The following is a 22,263-nucleotide window of genomic DNA, read 5'->3' on the forward strand; positions in this document are numbered from 1 at the left end:
GTAAATTGGTGTGACACCCTTTCTCTGCCCCCATCCTAGGCCATGATGTGATTCAGAGACTGACATGCCACAGAGGCTCTCGAGCTGCAGGCAAAGAGAAGGGCAGCAGGTGCCACAGCTGATACTAACGTAGGGAACAATCTGTTAGAGACCCTACCCCAGGGACATTTGCCACCAAGTCTCCTGTTGAGGTCATTGTACCACCAAGACTGAGGCAGCTGCTGGGCCCCCTGAGGGAATCTACCTCAGGCCAGCCCTGAGGTGTGGCTGGGCTCCACCATAGCCAATGACCACCCAGCAGACCCATCATACCTGCAACCGGATGCTGCTGGCGATGGGCAGGGTATAGCTGTGCTTATAGTGAAGCTGGATGTGGCTGACGAGCATCTCGTATACTCGCGTAGCGTGGCTGGCAGGCAAGGTATATAGCTTGGTCTGCAGAGAAAGTACGCTGGTCACCAGGAGGGCAGGAGGTCACAATGTAGCCAGGGAGCTGACACCCTGGTACCCAGGAGGAGAGGAACCAGGACAAGCTTTAGAGGTAACTGGGTACCATCTACCAACACTTAGAAAGCACAAACCCTTCAAGCCACCAGTTCCTCTCCAGGCCTTTGCCCCATGGATACCCCCACACGCAGGCACTCAGCAATAGCAAAAAATCAGAGACAGCCTTGTGTCCTTATCATCCACAGGGTCAGTTACTAAATCAGGAAAGCCCATCCAGCAGAGCACCATGCAGCCATGTGTGAGACGAGACCCTGTGGGCTGAATGAGCACATTCTCACCACCACATGGCAGAGGATAAGCCAGGGTGGACAAGCATGCAGTGTGCTCCACAACAGGTATAGGGTGTCTTTTGATATGATAAAGATTTTCTATAATTGTCTATAGTGATGGCTGCACAACTCTGAATACACTGAAAACCACTGAGTTGTACGCTTTAAACAGATGAACTATATGGTATGGAATTACATCTCAATAAAGCTGTTAATAAAGTCACACAAACTTGGGGCCAAATGGATGGCAGCCCTTCCCTCAGGTGCTGGGAGAGCTGAGGGGATGACCTGGGCAATGACTCAGGAGTGGCTCTGCACAGTATGGCTCTGACCAGGCTGAGTCCACCCCCTGCCATGCTGTGAGTCAGGATCACACCCAGGGTGCCTTCTTTGACCCCCATGAAGTACCCAGTTCTCCCAGGAGATGTGTCCCTAAAGATAAGCACTCTAACAGACACAGCTGGTCATCACACCCCCTGTAGAGTAAAGGCCCACCTGAAGGATGACCAGGAGCCCCAGGACAGCAGTCTTTACATCCTCCAAGGAGGCAGAGTATGCCGCCATGTCCCTTTCCTCCAGCTCTGGGGGTGGAGAGAGGGAGCGGGCGATCACCTTTGGAGAGAAGATCTGTATTTAAATGCCAGTTCCAGGCTCCCAGAGTCAGCATCCATTCAGTACTTCCACCAGTAAATGCTTTCTCCTTTATTTCTCAAAAGGAGAGGTGCACTTTACGCACCCAAGGGACCATTTAGCCACTGTGGTGTGTTTCAGAATTAAAAAAGGGTGCTGGCTGTGTGGGAAGGCAATGGGCCAAGCCCCGCCCCAGCCTGACTTGGACCTCCGCCTGACATTTCCCAGGCCCAGCCAGGTCTTCAGACACTGCCCATCACTGCCAAGAGGGAAGCCTTGCCCCTGAAAGACCCAGCTAGTCATTCTACAGAGAACGAGGAGGGAGTCCAGAGGATGCTGCTGCGCGCAGGGCTTGCCCCAGAGCAGGGGTCCTTCTGGCAGCCCAGGGAACCTGAGCCCCAACAGCTCTCACTTTCTCAATGATGTCCAGCAGGCTGTTGAAGTGGTGGGTGTGGCAGCCTTCGGCTAGGTCCACCAGCAACTGGGTGGCCAACTTCCGGACCTGGTGATCTCTGTCCTCAGGGATGTGGGAGAGCTGTGAGATGACCACCGTGTTGATCAGCTCCTCCTGCAGCAAGCACAGTGTAGTGAGGGGAGTTGTATGAGCCAGAGGCTGGAAAGCAGCTAAGGCACCACTCAAAATGGGAAACACATGGTAGGGATATGTCAACATCTGAGGGGCCAGGGCCCTTCCAGGGTGCCCTGCCTGGCCCTAGGAGAATGACAATGGCTACATGCTGGTCCAGCCTAGGCACAGGCCCACAGGCTCAGACATGATGCAAGTGAACATCCTCACTTGCTCCTTGTCACTGAACGGTACAATTAAGAATGATCTTACATGGAAGGCCCTGTGTGTGTGTGCGCGCACAAGCGCGTGCCTGCTTGAGGGTAGGAAAACCTTGTGCCTAATGTAACAGGGTCCACTTCAATGGGACAGCATGACAAGAGCTTTTGCAGAGGCGGGCCAAGACTGACCCTGATGTGAGGGGCCCGAGAACCCAGAGTGGCTTCCTAGAAGAGGCAGCACTAAGCAGGATTCTGAAGGAGAGTAAAATGCCAAGACAGAGACTCAGGGAAAGGGAAGGCTGAGAGGGAAGGAAGAACGCCGGGAATGCCAAGAGGTGTGCTGAAAAGCACGGGAAAACACGCAGAGCCTGAGGTGCATCTCCTGGAGGAAAGAGCATGGCAGGAAGGCTCTGGCCACAAACCCAGTGAAAGATGGACTAGAAGGAAGAAACTGGCAGTAGAAAGACAGGCAGAGTGTGGCACCACCCCAGCAGCTAGTGATTGGGCTGGGGTGCAGAGGGTGAGTGGGATTACAAAGACAAAAAGAAAGAAAACATCCCCATGTAAGACTCGGTAGAAAACTCTTCTGTAGCCCTGACTGGTTTGGCTCAGTAGTTAAGAGCATCGGCCCTCGGACTGATGGGTGCTGGGTTCGATTTCAGCCAAGGGCACACACCTTGGTTGCAGGCTCAATTCCCTGGCCCTGGTCAGGGCTCATGTGGGAAGCAACCAATCGAAGTGTCTCTCTCACATCGATGTTTCTCTCTCTCTCCCCCCCCTCCACTCTCTCTGAAAAGCAATGGAAAAAATATCCTCGGGTGAGGATTAAAAATAAATAAAACAAACACCTCCTCTGTATTTTGGATGATAAATAGGCTGAAGCTTCCCGAGGACAGGAACTGTGCCCTGTTGGCTGCTCAGCCACATCTCCGAGCCCAGCACCGACCTGGGAGAGGACACCATGGAATGAACAGATAGATGGATGGATAAACAAACAAGGGAGTAAACAGACAAAACATACTGAGAAAACCTGCCACAGAGGAGTGTATCACACCCCAAGTCCCGGGCAGATCCCCAGAGGCTCTCAGTGCCCAGTGAGGGCCATGCAGGGCCTCTAGGGCAACCCTCGCCCTCACCCGACGCCCTAGGTTACCCCTCCAGTCATTGGACATGTACCTCATAGAACTGCCTGTTGATGAGCAGCACGAAGGACAGGACGTCCAGCACCTTGATACGCACAGCACTGCGAGATTCGCTCCTGGGGGCAGAGGCACACCTGCTGGGCCCTGGTGGGAGCACTGCTGCCAACCTCACCCCCCACACCAGGCCCTGCTAACATTGCATCCCAAGTACCCAGACCCCCGGCCCACCACAGGAAACCGAGCACCCCCTCCCAGCCTGGGTGGCAGGAGAGACTGACTCCAATTCTCCCAACTTGTCAACATCCAGAATAAGAACTGGGGAAAGGAGCACAGAGCTCGGACTTCAGAGACAGAGTCTTTCTATACAACCACCCCACAGGGAGAAGCACAGAGGCCTCAAGAACTCTGCCCTACAGAAAAACCACCTTTTCCTGCTCATCAAGAACCATTACTTTCAAGAATCAGAAAGGAAAGCCCTCACTCTTGGTGTCCCAGACCCCAGCCCAAGGCACAGACACAGGGTCAGGTGCCAGGGCCCAAGAGGCCTCCAGAGCCTCCCTACCTGAAGAATTTCTCCATCAGTAACTGAAGGTTGTGAATCCAGCCAACCTTTGCTGGGTGGATTGACTGAGCCCTGTAGGTTATTAAGTTTAAGAGGGAGGACTCCTGTCAAAAGAAGAAAAACCTGGTGTGAATGAGCCACTTTGCCTTTCCAGAGGTTTTGTTATGAACAGGTCCTGTGCTGAGAACAGTTTGCTCAGTGAGACCAGCCACTTCAAGACCCAGGTGGGGAGCCTACCAAGACAAAGCTTTATTGGCAGAAATGAAAATTCATTTAAAAACCCATGTAAAAGCCTTGGCATCAAGCTGTGCATTTTTGGCACAAGGACTGCCTACCGCCCAAAGAACAGATGTGCCAAGCAACAAGTCTCCACGGCACTGGCCAGCACCTTCCTCCGCACAGGTGGGAGGGAACTGACAATTAGGCTAGCACTGTGCTCTAACAGACCCACACACATTCAGTTTGCTGACACCCTGACAGACTTCCCTGCTGGAGTACAAATCCCAGGAGAGCAGAAGCCTTTATTTCAAACACACAGAAAACTCAGTTTCAGACCTGCACTGCCAGGGTTCCCAGAGCTGAGCAGTCCCATCCCTCCCTAGAAGCCTGACGGAAGCCACCCTCTTGCCTGAGCACCAAAGGCCCCACCAGGTTCGGGGGAGAGATGGTCTTACAGGTCTTTGGTCTGCACATCTCTCAATAAGCTCGAAGTATCTCTCCTGTGAGCCATGGAACTCGTTCTGATCACACAGCTCTTCCACCGTGGTCAGCAGGTCATGGACAATGGCCCTGAGCTCTGGGCTCTCCAGGCTCTACAACACAAAGGTACAATTACACAGGAGTGACTTCTGGCTTCCCTCAAGGACTCAAAACCAGCTGCATTCAGATAACACTTCATACCCTTGCACTGGGCATGGGACACATTCACTACCCCCAGGGAGTACTGGCTATGCCCACATAGCAAGCCTCGAAGGGACAAACTCCCCATGCTCCATGCCTCCTCCAGGCTCAAGCACCTTCTGGAGGCCCCAGGGTATGGCCTCCCAGTCTGCCACTCTGAGATGAAGCACCACCTGGCCAGCTGGTCAGTGACAATGAGGGATGAGTCTCCTTTCTCCCCCTGGCTTGGCCACCTAAACACTGATCTACTCCAGTCCCCCAGAATATAGCTGGTTTTCTAGATGCTTAGGAAACTGTCTTCAGGGTCCAATTCCAGGCCATAAAGGTGACTCAATCTTGATCAACGCCAGCACTGCCCCCTTGCTCACCTACAACATATTCCTGCCCCAATGATGGAGCGCATTTGGAAAACCCACTTGTCTAGTGGATGGCAAGTTGACACCACTGAGAACCATCAGGGAACACACCCAGCAGGCTCAGAGGGAAGGTCTAATGGGAGCTGTCATCCAGGTGAGATGGGCCAGCCAGCCCACAGGTCCAGGCCCTGGCCCCCAGGGAAGGGCCCTTGGGCCTGCTTGTCCATGGTCTTGGTCCTCCCTGTGCCCACAGTCTTCTCACCTGAAGCTGCTGAAGCAGGCGTTCGATAATGTTCAGCAAAATGTCCCATGTAACGGCCTGGAGCTCCCTCTTGTACTTCTTAATGAGTCTGGTTATAGAGAGGACGATCTCATAGGACACCACCTCGTTTGGACAGGTCATGGCCTGGAACACAAGGCCCAGGGAGCAGGAAATGATCAGCCACCTCTTGCTCACCCATAGGACGTCCCCATCATGTCACCCTTGGAACCCAGCATAAGATGCCTAAGAGGACCACACACCCCACACATGTCTCATAGGCCACCCAAGTATCACAGGAACCCAGAAGTGTTTTCTACACTAGCTCCAAAAGGTCTGATTCAGCTAAATTCCAGGGCCCTGGATTACCAGCCTAGAGGAACCCTGAAAGCTACCCTTATGCAAACTATGCACAAAGACTGTACACTCTACTGCCCGATGAGGTAGGGGCAGGGCAGGAAAAAACAGCCCATCAGGGATTCTTTGTTAACCCTGTACACGACCCAGCCTGTCTGAATTGCTTTCCTTGTGATAAGATGAGGATGATACAACCGCCCAGCTCACCGGGGTGCTGTGATGACTACATGACAAACATACACAGAAAGAACTCCAAACACCACCCAGGCACCATGGAAACTGAAGCGCTATCACTGGCCTCAATTCTAGAGCAAGAGTGGGATTACCAAATGAAATCTTCACCAGTTAGAGTGCCACCATCCCTGGGGGAATCTTGAGCACTTCTAATGCTACTTTTTAAGATACAAAATTCTTAAGATATACTACTTGCTCTGGTTGCAAAGCAAGTGACTGGAAATATCCCCACAGCTCCTGCAGCAGAACCTGTATCATGGGCCTAACTAAGGGGAGTTCTCTGGCTCTCAACAGCTCCTGCGGTATAAAAAACGAGTTACCTCATAAAATGATGGCAACACAGATGTCGGGGAGTTCTTGAGAGAATAGAGTCGGTGCGCTCCCCAGAGAGCCATGCCAACAAAGAACACGGCTCCTCTCAGCAGCGGGGCATCTTCCATGTAGGCTCTGAAAATGTTCCCCAGAAAGATGGGATGTGAGCGGAACCCGAGGTCAGCGTCTGCCCGCTTAAGGGCCCAAGGGTAGGTCTGTGGTGGGCCCAGGCTCCTCGTAGCCTCCCCAGAGGTCCCTACACTTATGGGGCAGAAGCAAAGCTGGGAGAGGGGCATGGGTCAGGACACAGAGACCAGAGCCAGCAACAACCATTTGATTCCTTCACGTATTGCCTTAATAGTCGTCAATGCTAACCACAGAGCTGTGCTAGATGCCAGGGCAGAGAACTGAAAGAGAGCTTACAGTCCAGGAGACAGACATGAACCAAAAGGACCATGTAAGAAAATGCCAAGTTTCTACTTCAAATCAGCTAAGAAGGAAAACCACAGGATATGAAAGCAAACCTGCTTGGGGTGGTCATAGAATCAACAAGGGCACCTAGATGTCAAGGAGCACTCAGAGAAACTTGACCAAGGCGGAAGGACATTCCAGCAAGAGCAAAGGGCACATGCAGGGGCCCATGGCAAGGTGGAGGGAGTGAGAGGCTATGGCTGGGGCAGGGCTTGACCACGCAGGCCTTGTTGCAGTGAGGAGTTTGGTTTTGATTCTAAGAGCCCTGAGAGCCATTGTAGCTTCAAGCAAAGGGTGACACAGTCAGATCTGTGTTGGAAAAAGAGCATGTGACTGCTAAGTGATGGAATGGACTTCGTGAGGCCAAGAGTGGGTGGAGGAGTTCATTGAGGAGGTAAGAGCTCAGGGGGTGGGGTGGTGGCCCTAGGTCAGGGGTAGGGAATGTCCGGCGTATCATTTGGTCTGGTCCTAACAAGGAAACCGCAGACGGGACTTTAAATTCAATAAATCTAGGAGCTTTTTTTTATAGCTAATTTTTAAGTTGATAACACTGTACGGCCCACAAATGATGTTATAAATGATGTCTCTCCCCTCAGCAGAAAAAAGGTTCCCCACCCCTGCCCTAGGTGGACAGATTTGAGCCACCTCTAAGGGACAGAAGCAACAGGACTTATAATGGTTTGGCTGTGGGAGGTGAGGGCAAGGGCTCAAAACAGGACCAAAGGTGAGGCAGCCTCACCAGACAAGATCCAAATATGGGAGGAGGTTTAGAGTTTAGTTTTAAACGTTCTGATTTTACCAGCAGAAGTTGAAGAACAGATTGGGAGCATTAAGATGTCCTAGTTAAAATCAGAGCAAGCTTCTGGATCAGTCACCCCAAACGAACAGGAAACCTCCCCATTAGCCTATACCAGGCAAGAGCCAACACAGACAACCTCCTCATGAAGACTCTGCAGCAGCTGATCCAGCCACTTGACCCTCACCTTCTACCCAGGCCCTGACCACACTCACCTGTCCTCCATGATGCGGCACATGTTATAGATAGCACTGTGGCCCAGGTGGGTGCCCAGAAGGTTACGCATCAGCTAGGAAACAAAACACACCAGATACGATTGGCAGGTATGAGTCCCAGGGCCCCAAACTCCGGCCCCATGTGCCAGCCCTACACAGCCACTGCTCCAACACCCTCCATGTCCAGCCAACTCTCAACTATCTCTTCTCAAACACGGAGGCCACAGAGTTATCAAAATGCCACCAAAACCCTGACCTCAGTTCAACCGCCTGGGAAAATGTCACTGGACTCCCCTCAACAGGCCATTGTGTGGCCACCCCAAGAATCAGATGGCTATTCATTAAAGACAAGATGGCCCTTGTCCTATGTGCCTGGCTTATAACTTCATCCAGGAAAGGACTCTCCAGGACAACAGTTCAGACTCCCACCTTCCAGCAAGGCTCACAGAGCTCCTTGACATTGATGGTGCGGCAGAGAGTGACAATAAAGAGGGGGAGGCTCTCGGCAGGTAGGCAGTTGTAGCAGACAACGGCATCCAGCACCTGCAGAGACACCTGGTGGGGTGGCGAGAGGCGTCACACAGGCCCTGCTCCAACTCCTGTCCACAGAGAGGTAACAGCCCCAGCCTCCTTTCCACCCTCCTTTGGTCAGTGACTTCCCCTCCCCACTGCCAAAGCAGCCTTCCTCAGAACCATAAGAGCAAGGGAACCTCTGGGAGGCACTTCTACATCCCAGACATTGTGGGTCATCCCATCCTTAACTATGACCCCACAACAGAGGTCACCTAACCACCCTTACTTACAGGAAAGCGTCCTGAGGCTCAGAGAGGCCGAGCAGCTTGCCTGGGGCCACACAGTCAGTGAGAGGAAGCACAGGCCTTAACCCCAGAGCCCACCCAGCCTGTCCAGAAGGAGGCTGAAAGAAACTGTCTCTGAGAGGGGCAGCTACTGACCTCTATGTCCACGGAGGACACAGTCTGGACACAGAGCAGGCAGATCATACTGTTGGAAGAAGCGTAAAGTCAACTGAAAGGTCATTTCCCAGAGGCTGTGTGACTCCAATTTACTTTCTGATTACTCTACAGAGTCAGTTACATGAGGGGCTCATTCTCCCTAGGGCCCCACTCACCCACAGATAGGCAGGTGCTCAGTGTTGCCCCTGGCCTCATGGATTTCAGAGTGTTTAGAAAAAATGACAACAAAAACAATAAAACACCAGATAATATTACACCCATTAAAAATAAAATACTAGGTCAAGCCTCAAAATATCAAATAAAGTGGAAGGTGCCTATGGCCACTTCTAAGTTCTCCACTTATTTGATGGTTTCAACAGCTTTATTCACCCTACAGAGCTGAATTAAAGACCCAAGAGAATGGGACTAGGATCAGAGTAACGTTACTGGAATTCTTTCCTTACTGGACCATTGATGCAATATATTCATCGAGGTAACAGCTGTTGAATTTGACCAAGTTCACAAGCACCAGAAGGAATTCTGAGGACAGGCCGATATCCATCCACTGCAGGACAAACTCAGCTGCGAAGAAGAGGAGGCGAGCGATGTACTTCCTACCACCTCCCCCAAGGAAAACACATCCCATCCCACTCACAGCTGGAGACCCCATCATCAGTCCCCATGCAATGACGGGCAGGCTACGCATGCAGAGGTTCGAAGGAGGCTCAGTTGGAGTCTGAGCAGGTCAGCATGTCACAGACTCTGGAATTCAAATTCACCAACTCTCAGCATGCACCGAGGGAGATCTGGGCAGTGCTTGTGCATCTGATGCTCAGAGCCCTGACTCCAACGCTAGGGGTGCCCGCATCACCAGGACACATGTTTAGGAGGCAGATTCCTGGCCCCCATCCCCAGAAAGAATCCCTCGAAGGAGACACAAGCAACGTTTGGCTGTTAGCCAAGTAAACTCAGACAGAAAACCTGACCATGACCTCTGTCGGCACCTGCCCTGGAGGCAAACCGACAGCTGAGGCCCATTTCTGGGCAACAGGATAGCAAGGTATTTAGTCAGATTTACTTCTTCCTCCTCCTTCCCCTTCTCCCGCATCAGTGACACGAAATCTCGAGACTCACAGAAACCTCACACCATCAAAACAACAAGGAGAAAGGCCAGCAAAGAAGAGAGTTGAAGGTCAGGACCAGGGCACAGAGAGAGAGGAGGCAGACCAGTGAGGTGACCGTGGCCCCTCAGAAACCTCGGGGCACTCTGGGTAAGACGTAGCCTGATGCCCGGATCAGCAGCCTGCTCTTCCTACAGCAGAGCTCAGACCACCTCCTGCCTGCCTAAAAGGCACATCTAAGCCACATTCCCCAGGAGTTCTAGCCAGAAGGTCTGGAGTGAAGCCCAGGACTCTGCATTTTTAACAAGCTCCCCAGGAGATTCAGGTGGCTGACCCAGGCTGCACGTGGGTAAGCAGAGCTGTGTGGTGCAGCGCTGCCTGCAGGCCATTCCTGCGAACTGCAGCACTCCCTCAGGCCCCCAGTGGCCTTCCACATCCCAGATTAAATTTGATCACCAAGGCCAGAGAAACCTCACACCCAGTGTGGCACTCACCCAGTTCTTCTTCCAAGTAGGTAATGTGTCTCCCATTATCCGTGAGGGCTTTGAAAACTTCCAGTCTTTCGTGGAGGTCTTCGTTGGAGGGATAATCTTTGATGACCTTGAAGAAGAGGGCCCTGAGAACACCCAAGCGGTCTCCCTGAAGACAAAAATCATGAGGTCAGCAGTCCTGCTAGGATCCCCTGGCCACCTGGGCTTTCTGAGCAGCTGTAAGAAGTCCAGGAGTGCAGTAGGCTCCAAGACTCCCAACTCTGGGGCCCTTTCTTCTTCCCACAGGAACTGGCTGTGAGGGACAAACTGGGAACATCAGAGTAGCTTGGAGTAGTGCACCAGACGCACTGGTCATCGGCCCCGAGAACATCCAAGTGGTGTGAAGCACCCACTATATGTGAACGGCATGTGTGAACCACCATGTATTCAGCTGTGGGCACAAGTGTGGGCACACAGTAGGGACAGTGCAGTTCTGCACCCTGCCTCCACCACACTCACAGCCCAGGGTGGGCACATTTATGCTCACAGAACAATGACAATGGTCTAACCACACTGAGGGTGACAGGGCCTCTGGGGCAGCTGGGAGTGGAGTAGCGGAAACAGGAGAGGAGGCGAGGAGCCTTCCAGGAAGGGATGGCAAGAGGTGTCCTGAGGGGTCCGGGAACAGCAGAGACCAGTGTGGCCAAAGCACAGTGAGAATGGGCAGTGGCCCAGGAAGAGGGAACAAGGTCAGCAAGAGCAACAGCACAGTGGCTCACTCATGCCAAGCACCATTCTCATCATTTTGCACAAATTGCCTCATTTACTCCCTAAAACATTCCAGAGGAGGAAGGAGCCACGAGCATCCCCTTCTATAGGTGAGGAGATGGAGGCTCAGGGAGCTCCAGGGACTTGCCCAGGGTCCCACAGATACAAGAGACAATGCCAGGATACCCACTCAGGCCATCTAGCTGCGGAGACCCTGGGAGCCACAGCCCCTGTACCTGGTGCACTCACCAAAGACAAGAGTCCAAGTGGAACCAGCAGGAGCAGTCAGTGGGTGGCCCAACATCATCCCACACACACCCATCCCAGCTCCACCTGAGCACAGACCCAACACCCCTTACCTGTCCCTGCACGATAGCCTTCAGGAGAGCCAGCACTGCATGCCGGGCCTCTGGTGGCCGTTCCGGCTGCAGCAGATCTGCGACAGCTTTCCAGAGTGCTTCCACTGCATGCTGCCACCAGTGAAGAGGGGATAGCAATTAGCGTGTGCTGGACCCCTCGAGAGCAAATGGCAGAGAACAACAGGGTCTTTTGACTTAGATCTTGTGCCATTAAAGCCCATATCTTGTGTACCTGTCACAGTCCATAGTGACCATGAGCCTGATAAAGGGAATAGCTCCAAGCCACTTCAAAACCCTCATCAGGCCACAGGTTAGGGGAGGGAGAAGGGCAAGCAGGACAGCTTCTCCGTCCTGCCTGCCTCCAGAGATCGCAGGGAGTCCACCTTAGAGCTTGCTCAGACTCTGGTGGGAAGAGTCAGTAGAAGAGTCTCAGAACCAGGAGGACCACAGTGGTCCCTGGGCCTATAGCCTGACACAAAAATCTACTCCCTGGCTTCCCTCTGTGTAAACACACCAGCCCAGCTATGGGCCACTCAGTATCACATCCCTGCCCCACCTCTGCTGCCTGACTTGATCTGCCAAGAACTCTGTGCAAGCTTCTGGAATCTGCCTCTTTAACTAAGTCCACCTAGCTCATGGGAGAACCGGCTCCTGTTCCCTACAGCTACCCAGAATCTCTCTCTTGTCACCTTCCCTTCTCTACATTAACCATACCAGACTCCCTTCAACCAAGGTTTTCAGACCACTCACCCTTTCTTGAACTCACTCCTTTTAGGAGTGGGACTAAAATGTCTTTTAGATGTTGTCTGATCAACATTCTGACCAACTTAGGATACACTTGAACTTTCACCTTCTTTGTCCCATTCACAATACACCTATTGATGCAACCTAAGCCACAACAAAATGGATTCTAAGCTTGTAGACTATCCCAGCCTCATAGGCCTATCTTTCTATTCACATGACAGCAGCTCAGCCACATCTCACCTTTCTGTACCTATACAGGCAACTTTATGAACGCAGATGCCTATTTTCACATTTGTCCTTGGTAATGTGCAGCTTGCATGTTTCAGATAGAGGTTATTGTCACCCTTAGCAGATCTGAATCTGCTAGGTGTGAGGTCCACATCTCCCCCCGCCACCCTGTCACTCACACAAAAGCTGTGCAAGGCTGGAGCAGAGCCCTTGAAGTGCTCTAAGGACAACTTCCCACTCAGAGCATTGGATGTCAGGAGAGAGCCTGGAAACAGCTGGCCAAAATAAATATGCCTATGTCTGTAAGGCTGCTTGATACCATCAACCACACTCCTCTCCCCAAAAGACACTGAGACTGGTGTGCCTCGAATTGTTCTCTGTAAAACCTATCTCTTCCCTGACACTCCTCTATTTTTCCTTCCCCCAAATTTGTAATAAGAGGACAAGTAAAAGTGCATTTCTGGTCCAGCCCTCGTGGCTCAGTGGTTGGGCGCCGAACCAGGAACCTGGCTGGAGGTCACAGTTTGATTCCCAGTCAGGGCACATGCCTGGGCTGAGAATTGGTGATTCTCTCTCATCACTGATGTTTCAATCTCTCCATCCCTCTCCCTTTCTCTCTCTCTGAAATCAATTTTTTTTGAAGAAAGTGCATTTCTGGAAACCACTACAAACCCTTTCTCAGATCTGCTAGAAAAGCCTTAATTCCTTTGTTCTCCATCTCCACATAGGATTGGCCCCTCAGGGCATTTTCAGAAGCTTTCCTGTTGTCACTAAGATAAAAGTTAAATTCTCTAAAATGGTGTATATTAGTTCTTCAGCAAAGTTAGCTGTCAACACTGCTCCTTAGAAAGAGCCATATCAGGCTTCTAAAATCGGGCTTCTAAACAGCTCACTTGCATCAGAGGTAACCCAACTGAGACAGACCTACCTCTTCAAATTTCTTCGTTTTTGCGACTTCACAGATCTGCCCTATTGCCCGAATGCGATTGTTGAGGCCACATTCAACGCTCACTTCCTAGAAATGGTAAAAGAATGAAAAGGGGCTGTGCTCAGGCAACAGGTCTCCTAACTGCCAATCACAGACCACCCTAAGACCTGTACCATATTTCCCACGGTGCAGACTTGCAGCAGACCTTTCTGAAATTAGGGATTACCAGTTCACTACTCCATCTCAGTGGAGTGAGAATAGACTTTTTTTCCATCACTGCAATTTAGCACTGTGATAAAATTTATATCACATAAAACTCACCACTTTAAACCATACAAATAAGGCCCTGGTGGGGTAGCTCTGTTGGTTAGAGCCTCATCCCGATATGCCAAGGTTGTGGGTTCAATCGCCGGTCAAGGCACATGCAAGAATCAACCAACGAAGGCATGAACAAATCAATGTTTCTCTCTCTCTCAAATCAATAAAATAAAAAAAATTAAACCAATTTATTTTTTAGTATATTTAAAATGCTTGTAACTACCTCCACTAATTACAGAACACTTTCATTCCTTCAAAAGGAAACCTCACATCCATTAGCAGTCATTCCCAATTCCTTTCTCCACCCAGACCCTGGCAAAGGCTAATCTGCCTTCTGTCTCTACAGGTTTATCTATTCTTGATATTTCATATAAATGGAATCATACATTATGTGCACCTTTATGATTGGTTTCTTTCATTTAGCATGTTTTCAAGGTTCATCCATGTTATAATTAAAGTGTATGAGCGCTTCACTCCTCTTTTATGACATGTAATACTCCTTTGTATGAATGTATCCCACTTTGTTTATGCAGCTGACCCTTGAACAACACTGGGTTTGAACTGTCAAGGTCTTCTACAGGTGGATTTAAAAAACCTGCATTTAAGGAGACTTGAGGTGGTGAACACACAATGTACAGATGATGTATTATAGAATTGTACACCTGAAACCTATATAATTTTATTGACCAATGTCACCCCAAATAAATTCAATTTTTAAAAAACCCAAAACTTGCATTTAAAGGGACCTGTGCAGTTCAAACCTGTGTTATTCAAGGGGCAGCTTACCAGGTGATGAACATGTTTTGGTTGTTTCTGAATGGGATACTTTAAAAGCACAAAAACTAAGTCCTAGCTGGGTAGCTCCAGATGGTTAGAGCATCATCCCAATACACCAAGGTTGCTGGTTTGATCCCCAGTCAGGGTACATACAAGAAGCAACCAATGAATGCATAAATAAGTGGAACAACAAATTGATGTTTCTCTTTCTCTCTCCCCCCCAAATCAACAAGTAAAAGTTTTAAGAGTAAATAAGTAAAATAATAATAAAAGTGCAAAGACAACATTTATTTATGGGCAAAGCATGGTGTCAGGAATGTGGCGAGGGATTCAAATAGACTTCTCACACGAACTCACAAATTACTAGCTTACACCTGGCTATAACCCGAATCATCTGTGGAGACCATGACATTCAGAACAGAACCCATATCGTAAAGTAGGTTTCCTTGCATAGACATCTGAATACTAACTCATGTGCTGAACCATGTCGCCAAGGTTCTGACTGCCTGAATCTCCAGAAAAAAGACATGTAAGTCTCCCTGGTACTGGGGACAGCAGCCCCATAAAGAACGTCACCAGCAACTCATCTCCCACAGAACCTGTTGACATACCAAACCCAGCCTTCCTTGCACCTCCCACGAGGCCAAAAGGGGAAGACACAGGTAGCTCACTCACTTTCAGGATTTCCGCTGTGATGACAAACTCTGTCTGTCTGCCCTCTGCAGACCTGGGATTTGGTCTTGGAGTTCCCAGTCCCAACAGAATCTTGAACTTCTCCTTCAAGCCTGAATCTTTGCTTGTTGGCTTGGCCATGGTGGGCAGGAACGCACCATGGGACTCCTTTGCGCGGAGGAAACAAGCATAGCAATCTCAGAAACAACTCCATACACCTGCCCCTGCGGACCTGATACAGCCACCCAGGAATCCTAGGTCTCTGGTGGACACCTCCCCTCCCACAGCCCCTGGATAGCACTCAACAGCAACCACCTGTCCTGGTCAGAAATTAAGCTGGGAAACACCAGGCCGCCCGCCCCTTAGTGCATGGGGTGAGGAAGGGGAATTGGGGGTGAAGGGCGGCCACCGCGCGCCCCAGGGAGCCCTGACGTTAGCCATCTCTCTTCCCTGCATTTAAGGAGGGCTATCAAAGGGACGCCCCCTCACCCGCCAGGACTTAAAACCTAGGAGTGCTGGGAGCTCCAGGGTCAGGCTGAGTGGGGCGCGGCCTAGACCCGGACCCCGGCTACTCTGGGTTCGCCCCCGCAGCCTCATCACCGAGTAGGCCCGGCGCGGCCGCCTCTCCTCGTGGCTGGGCCGCACCGCGGTCTGGGCGGTGGCCAGTGGTCGGGGCTCCATGAGCCACTCACCCCAGCGGCGCCCGCTGCGCGCCGGGCGCGCCGGGCCGTCCCGTCCCAGCGCCGAGGAGAGAGCACACCCCCAGCCCAGGCTGCCGCCGGAAGTGCGCGCCGCCGCAGCGGATGGCGTCCGAGGCCGCCGCACGGTTTGCTGGGAGTCGTAGTTCTAGGTTTCTCTTAGCGGAAAAAAAACAAAACTAGGTGAGAGACGAGTCACATGACCAGGCCGCGGGGGCCGCCAGGATGTGTAGTTCGCAGGAGTCCGGCATGAACAACGTGGGCTTGAGGATGGTGACCCGCAGCCGGAGCCGGGGACCTGGGGCCGGACCGAGGAGGAGTGGGGAGGAGGCTACGCCGCTCCAAAGGGGAGAGGCGGCCGCAGGTAGCGCCACGACCCTGCAGGGAAAAGAGGGGAGGGGAGAGGAGAGGGAGGGGACTGCAAAAGACTGAGGGCCGGGGTCCTGGGTCGAGGCTCCAAGCCTCGTGGGCTGGGACCTGGACGTCGAACGTGGCGGACCCGGCAGCAGCAAGCAAGTTCCGCGGCCCCACGTGCAGCTGGGCTCTCACCTGGCCTCAGTTCCCAGGAGTCAGGGGCAGGAGTCCACAGGGTCTGGGTTCCGGGCGCGCACACCTCTCCCAGTCCGTCCCACTAGCCTGTCCTGGGATGTTCCACTTGCGCCAAGCTATCTGTGGGGCCGACTGGCCGTGTTCTCTTATAGCTGCTTACTTCTCAGAGAAGTTGGGTGCCCAGGACACCCGAAGCCAGAAGTCCTCTCCTTGCCGGAGGGTGCCTCTTAGAGATAACAGAAAGGCATATGGCCTTCATTATGCTTATCCTGTAGTCATTAAGGATCTCCTCCGTGCCTCGCACAGGATTGACCAGTGAATGAGAATGCCAGGGCCTCTGCATCTTGTCCTGTGGTCATGTCTGCAGGATTGGCCAGAGGGGGATTCCCATAGGCACCCAAGGACCCCAGAGGGTAGTCCAGAAAAAGAAGATCCACCAGGAGCATGGCGGGAGGAACTGGGGCTGGAGGGAACAGGCAGGGGACAAGTCCAGCCAGGTAGGCAGGAGTTTTGTTGCCAGGACAGAGTTTGGAGTTCATTACGAGTACAAAGAAAAACCAATGAGGACTTTCAAACAGGAAGTAACACAATCCACTTTTGTCTTCCAAAGTTCTCTCTGACAGTGTGGAGACTAGATTAGGGGGCACCATGGTGGAGGCTGTTACCAGAGTTCTCATGTGTTAACTTGGACTTGGTCATGGGGGCAGTGGCACAAAGAAGGCTGACCTGCTCTGGATGCATGCTACAGAGAGCAGAGCACTTCCAGCAGTAGTAGGTGATGGATGCTTGTTGAAAGAATGAATGATGAGAGGTGAGAGAGCAGGTAGGGCAACACCTTATCCTTACCTGTGTCCCCCATTGAAGAGACTGGCATTTTTTTGCAGAAGGAAGGAAAAGCCACCACCCTGTGAAGCGTCAGCGGAAGGCACAAAGTCTGAATGTAGCCTATGAAACCTCAGATGGTGAGAAAAGAGAGGGGACCAAGTTGCCAAGCTGGGAGCCTCAGGACTGGCAGCAGCAGCTGGCAAACATCCGTACCATGAGGAGTGAGAAGGACGCACCTGTGGACCAGCTAGGGGTTGAGCACTGCTATGACCCCAATGTGCCCCCAAAGGTAGGCAGGGGCCCCATCTGCCTGGTGAACCCCTTTTGAACAAGATGCTTTTTTCCTTTCAGCCTGTGGCAGGGCACAGCCTGACACTTGGCAGCTCTTAGGTGGCACCTTCCCCTGCAGGCACCACCCTGAGAGGATGCACACCTGGGACCCAGAGCACTGGGCAGCATTACTTGCTTCATTGTGGCCAATCGGCAAGTCAGGGTTACCTGTGGCTTGGGGCCTCATGCTCTGTCTTATGCCAGCACAGTGCTGGATCATTAGGGGCGTTAAGTAGGTTTGCTGATAGAGAAACCTAGCCTGGAGCCTGGTCCTTTGACCAACGTGATTCTAATCCCAGCTCTTGCACTGGGTGAGTTGAGCCTCAGTTTGCTTGTCTGCAAAATGGGTAGTAGCATCATTCACATACCAGTAACAGTAATAGGCAGTGGTTGCTGCACTGACATTGTGCCAGGTACAAGCCTAACTGCAGTAAGAATTCATTTAAGCCTCACAGTGATTCTGAGAAGCAGGTGCTATTATTGTTCCCAAGTTATAGATGAAAAGCGGGCCCAGGCTAGATCCCACACACCTCCCCTCATTGGCCAAGGTGTGTAGGAGGCTGGTGTTCCATCTGTTTTCATGTGGGTAAAGGCTTGGCTAGGGCCTGGCCCACAGTGAGCACCCAGGACTGACCACCATTCTGGTCCCTGACACTGTGAGCAGGTTCGGAGGTACCAGGTGCTGCTATCACTGATGCTCTCTAGCCAGACCAAAGACCAGGTGACAGCAGGCGCCATGCAGCGGCTACAGGCCTGGGGCCTAACAGTGGACAACATCCTGCAGACAGATGACAGCACCCTGGGCACACTCATCTACCCCGTGGGCTTCTGGAGGGTGAGTCCAGCCTGTGTTGACCAGGGCTGGGGTTGCCACTGGCCTGGAAAAGATATCAGGTGGCTGAGGGCAGCTGTGGGGGTACAGGAGGCTGGGTTGGACATTTCTCGCCACACGGGCCTGGATGTGAGTTTTCACTAGAGCCCCCCAGCCCTCTGAGCAGCCTACAGGGGGCCAGGCAATGGGGCCTCAAGGCCAGGCCCTGGAACTCCTTGGCCTTTCCTGTTTGCAGCCCACCCCTTCCTTCCTCCATCTCCCCACCCAGCTGCGTGGCCCTTCCCTTTCTCACTGAGGCTGCCCACCCCTTTCCCTTTGTTTACTCTGAGCTTCCCTGAAGTGTGTTACCCACTCCCAAAGTCCCAAGAGGCCCAGCACAGGGTGGTGGGTGGGCAGATTTGTTGAAGGTGGCCAGGCGGGTGTGGCTACTTCCCCTAGGCACTGGTGTGGGTTGCAGTGTGTCAGATGGGTTTTAAATAGCCCTGTCTGCTCAGGCACAGGATGGGAACCGCCCAGCTGGCCTGTGGGCTGGCAGGGAACCCCAGACTCCAGCCTTCCTTCCTGAAGTCCCAGGTGCTGCTGAACCCAGCTCCTGGCATGCTGGTCCTGCCCAGCCTGCCTGGCCTCTGGGAGTAATAATGGGTCTGGGGGGAACCCAAACTAGACCCCACAGACATGTCATTGGCCCAGACAGATAGAAGACAGGGCCTGCATTGGCCTCCCTTAGGCTGCCCGTTTCCCTTGGTTCCCACCTCATTGGGGGACAAGAGCAAGCAAGTGCCTCTGAGTGTCCTAGGCAGGTGACAGACAGCTTTGGGCACCTGTGGTTCTTCCTGGGGCCTTATCCTCCCAGGTTGGACTCTACCTCCTGCCTCCAGGACTGAACACCTCCCCTCATTTTTCAGAACAAGGTGAAGTACATCAAGCAGACCAGTGCCATCCTGCAGCAGAACTATGACGGCGACATCCCAGCCTCTGTGGCAGAGCTGGTGGCACTGCCAGGTGTTGGGCCCAAAATGGCACACTTGGCCATGGCTGTGGCCTGGGGTACTGTGTCAGGCATCGGTGAGTGGCATGTGCCCATGAGGAGAGTGGAGCTTGCTGCTGCTGTCAGGGTTCCCCACATCCTGTGACGCCAACCTAGGTCTCCTCATCCACAACTCAGCCCAAAGGGTCAGAAAAGTATTCCCAGTACTGAGCCAGCCCTGTCCCACCCTGAGATAAGTACTGTTGGGAAGAGCTCCCACTTGCTGAGCAACTACTTTGTGCTGGGCTCTGGGGATAGACTCGGGTTCTGTGCTATGTAAGGGAGAGAGACATTGCACAATCCTCACTGGTGGGGTAGAACCCTCATGGGGGTGTGCATCCAGGAAGGCTTCCTGAGGAAGTGGTAACTCATCCAAGAGCTGAAGGGTAAGGCAGGACCAAGAGGAGGAAGTGTGTTCCAGGTAGAAGAACAGCATCTGCAAAGCCATGAGGTGGGAGAGAGGTCCAGAAACAGGAGGCTCTGGAATGAATGTGGGCAGATTGGGGTGATGTGAAGGCAGGGGAACCCAGGGAGAGGAGGAACAGTCTAGAGGGATGGGGAGGAGGAACTGGGGGTGGGGGAGCTCCTTCCTGGAATCCCTTTTCTGGGTCCAGGCCTGGCATCCTGTCATCGGAGGATCTCTGTTTGGAGACAGGCTGTGGGTCAGGGTGTGGCAGCTGCTTAAGGTCTTTGCCCAGAGAGTTGGGGCTTCTGGCCCCAGCAGCAGGCCCAGCCAGCCCAGAAACCATGGTTTGACCCTGTGACCTCTCTGTTCTGCCCAACCCTGGGGCTTCTCTGGGACTCCTGCAGGGAGGGCTGGGAGGGGGTGGGGTCCCCTCAGCTTCTGCAGCTTGTGAAGCCTGCTCCCTGGGGTGGGGGCCCTTTTCCAGCACTGCCCATGAATAGGAGGGCAGTTAGGGGTCACAGCCCCAGAGAGCCAGAACTGGGCCAAGGAGGGGGCCAGGGCAGAGCCTCCCCCCACTAGGGCTCCTGAAAATGCCAGCCTCTCAGCAGATACTTGAGCTTATCTGGGTGGCTGTTCTCAGCTGCTCTTTCCCAGGAGTGGTCTGGCAGGTCTGTGGGTGATGGGCCCCCTGCCCACTGCCCTGACAGGACAGGGTGGGACAGGGCAGACACAGCAGGCAGGAGTGTCAGAATGTCATCCTTTCTGGTTGTCTGTGGGCTTGGTCCCCCACAGGGAAACCCTAGGAGAGCAGGCTTTGCCTCCAAGGAGTTTCCCCAGGAGCGGCTCCCTTGATGAGAAAGCTGATGCCAGCTCTGCCACCTCAGCTGTGTGACCTTGGGCAAGGCACTTGGCCTCTCTGAGCTTTGGCCACAAAGCAGAGGAAGCAGTGGCCCTCCTGAACCAGCCCACAGCAGGTTCACACAGTGTGGTGTGACCCTAGGCTGGGCCTAATGGAACACAGTCACCTCCATGTTATGGAAGGGGAATCTGAGGCTAGGGGGCTCAAGGGTATAATCCCTCTACCTGGGCTTGTTAGCAGGAGAGGAAGCTGATGCAGGGACTGGCTTTCTCTTTGGCAAATAGGAAGAGGGAACAGAGACTGCAGGTAGCTGGGCAAGGAGGCCTGAGTGATCAGGTGCCCAGGCTGAGCTCTGAGGAGGCCTGTAAAGGGAAGCAGGGGCTGTGGCCCAGGTGGGCAACAGCTGCAGCTGGCCTGGCTGTGCTTCCCACTCTGTTCCTTACAGGTGCTAGCTCTGTAGGCAATGACCTCATACTGGCACCCACAGCCAGTGACTGGGCCAAAAGGCACTGCTCCCTGCACCCCAAATGAGGTCCTCTGGTTCCTGGCCACAGCCCCTGCCCAGCAGTAGGGATGGCCTGGTGACCCATTCCCATGTCTGGCTGGTACTATGCAGTTCTAGGCCCTCCTCAGCAGCTGTGTGGGAAGCCAGGGTGACTTAGACCCCCCCCCCCCCCAACCTGGGCTAATGATGGGACCATGGGCAAGAACGGGGTGGTCTGGGCCTGCTAGTGTGCCCCACATTCATCCTGCCCTGTCTCCAAGCAGCAGTGGACACACATGTGCACAGAATTGCCAACCGACTTAGGTGGACCAAGAAGGTGACCAAGTACCCGGAGGAGACCCGTGCAGCACTGGAGGAGTGGCTGCCCAGGTGCTGCAGCAGGGGCAGGAAGGGGTTCCCCTCCTCCTTCCTTCGAGCGCGCTTTCTCTCTCTCTCTCTCCCTCTCTCTCTCCCTCTCTCTCTCCCCGTCTCCCTCTCCCTCCCCCCCCCCCTCTGCATTAACCCACTCCTATCCCCACAGGGACCTGTGGAGAGAGATTAATGGACTGTTGGTGGGCTTTGGCCAGCAGATTTGTCTGCCTGTCCACCCGCGATGCCAGGCCTGCCTCAACCAGGCCCTGTGCCCAGCTGCACAGGGACGCTGAAGGCCATGTATATTCTGCGACTTTGTTGGGGAGCTGCAGCCTGTTCATAATAAAGTTTGGGGGTTTGCAACAGTTGTGATCCGACTTCTACCCTTGGGAGTGTGTGCATGTGTTTTGTGTTCCCCTGCTACATGTCTGGAATGGGGCTGCCTGGGAGGCCAGGATGTGGACGTGACAATCTGGGCTGTGTACTTGGGGGGAGGGGGATGCAGGAGCCCAGACTGAAGAGACGGATCATGGGAGCCAGCTGTAGCCAGCTGTTGGGAAGCCTGTTGGGGACGCTGGAGGCCTGGGCTTCCTCCCTCCCTCCCTCAGCAGATGGCTGGGGGCCCAGAAACACCCCCTCTCCTGAACTTGTGCACCCTGAGAGCCTAGCCTCTGCCAGGAGGCCCCACCCCCAGTGCTTACAGAGCCACCTGGCCTCCAAAAGAATGCCAGGAGGCCCAGCTGGGTA

At 53.2% G+C, this 22,263-nt stretch overlaps 2 protein-coding genes across 7 annotated transcripts in view; one reads left to right on the forward strand and one right to left on the reverse strand.

Annotated features, from left to right (window-relative positions):
• Positions 1-15,893, reverse strand: part of TSC2 (TSC complex subunit 2) — a 36,996-nt gene extending 21,103 nt beyond the window's left edge. For all 6 annotated transcript variants that reach the window (XM_087815717.1, XM_087815716.1, XM_087815714.1 and 3 more), the window contains exons 1-17: positions 15,827-15,893; positions 15,138-15,302; positions 13,368-13,454; positions 11,468-11,578; positions 10,365-10,509; positions 9,214-9,331; positions 8,750-8,798; positions 8,226-8,351; positions 7,797-7,870; positions 6,323-6,449; positions 5,415-5,558; positions 4,571-4,708; positions 3,897-4,000; positions 3,369-3,450; positions 1,819-1,974; positions 1,272-1,388; positions 313-435 (exon numbers count right to left, since the gene is read on the reverse strand). In XM_087815717.1, the coding sequence (XP_087671843.1) occupies positions 313-435; positions 1,272-1,388; positions 1,819-1,974; positions 3,369-3,450; positions 3,897-4,000; positions 4,571-4,708; positions 5,415-5,558; positions 6,323-6,449; positions 7,797-7,870; positions 8,226-8,351; positions 8,750-8,798; positions 9,214-9,331; positions 10,365-10,509; positions 11,468-11,578; positions 13,368-13,454; positions 15,138-15,275 (1,839 nt within the window). In that variant the 5' untranslated portion in view covers positions 15,276-15,302; positions 15,827-15,893. The remainder of the gene's footprint in view (positions 1-312; positions 436-1,271; positions 1,389-1,818; positions 1,975-3,368; positions 3,451-3,896; positions 4,001-4,570; positions 4,709-5,414; positions 5,559-6,322; positions 6,450-7,796; positions 7,871-8,225; positions 8,352-8,749; positions 8,799-9,213; positions 9,332-10,364; positions 10,510-11,467; positions 11,579-13,367; positions 13,455-15,137; positions 15,303-15,826) is intronic.
• A 164-nt stretch (positions 15,894-16,057) lies between these two features.
• NTHL1 (nth like DNA glycosylase 1) lies at positions 16,058-21,899 on the forward strand. The gene is made up of 6 exons (XM_016208054.2): positions 16,058-16,196; positions 17,266-17,495; positions 18,201-18,371; positions 19,274-19,433; positions 21,429-21,534; positions 21,686-21,899. The coding sequence occupies exons 1-6, from the start codon at positions 16,058-16,060 to the stop codon at positions 21,807-21,809; spliced, it is 930 nt and encodes a 309-aa protein (XP_016063540.2). The 3' UTR covers positions 21,810-21,899.
• Positions 21,900-22,263: the final 364 nt, after the last annotated feature.

Source organism: Miniopterus natalensis, chromosome 3, assembly GCF_054644295.1.
Source record: "Miniopterus natalensis isolate mMinNat1 chromosome 3, mMinNat1.hap1, whole genome shotgun sequence".
NCBI classification, from domain to species: Eukaryota; Metazoa; Chordata; class Mammalia; order Chiroptera; family Miniopteridae; genus Miniopterus; species Miniopterus natalensis.

Excerpts from the sequence above, each read along its gene's own strand:
- NTHL1 (XM_016208054.2), top strand. The coding sequence starts at position 16,058 with ATGTGTAGTTCGCAGGAGTCCGGCATGAACAACGTGGGCTTGAGGATG. Across the intron at positions 16,197-17,265 it reads AAGGGGAGAGGCGGCCGCAG|AAGGAAGGAAAAGCCACCAC; the intron begins GTAGCGCCACGA and ends ATTTTTTTGCAG. Across the intron at positions 19,434-21,428 it reads GGGTACTGTGTCAGGCATCG|CAGTGGACACACATGTGCAC; the intron begins GTGAGTGGCATG and ends GTCTCCAAGCAG.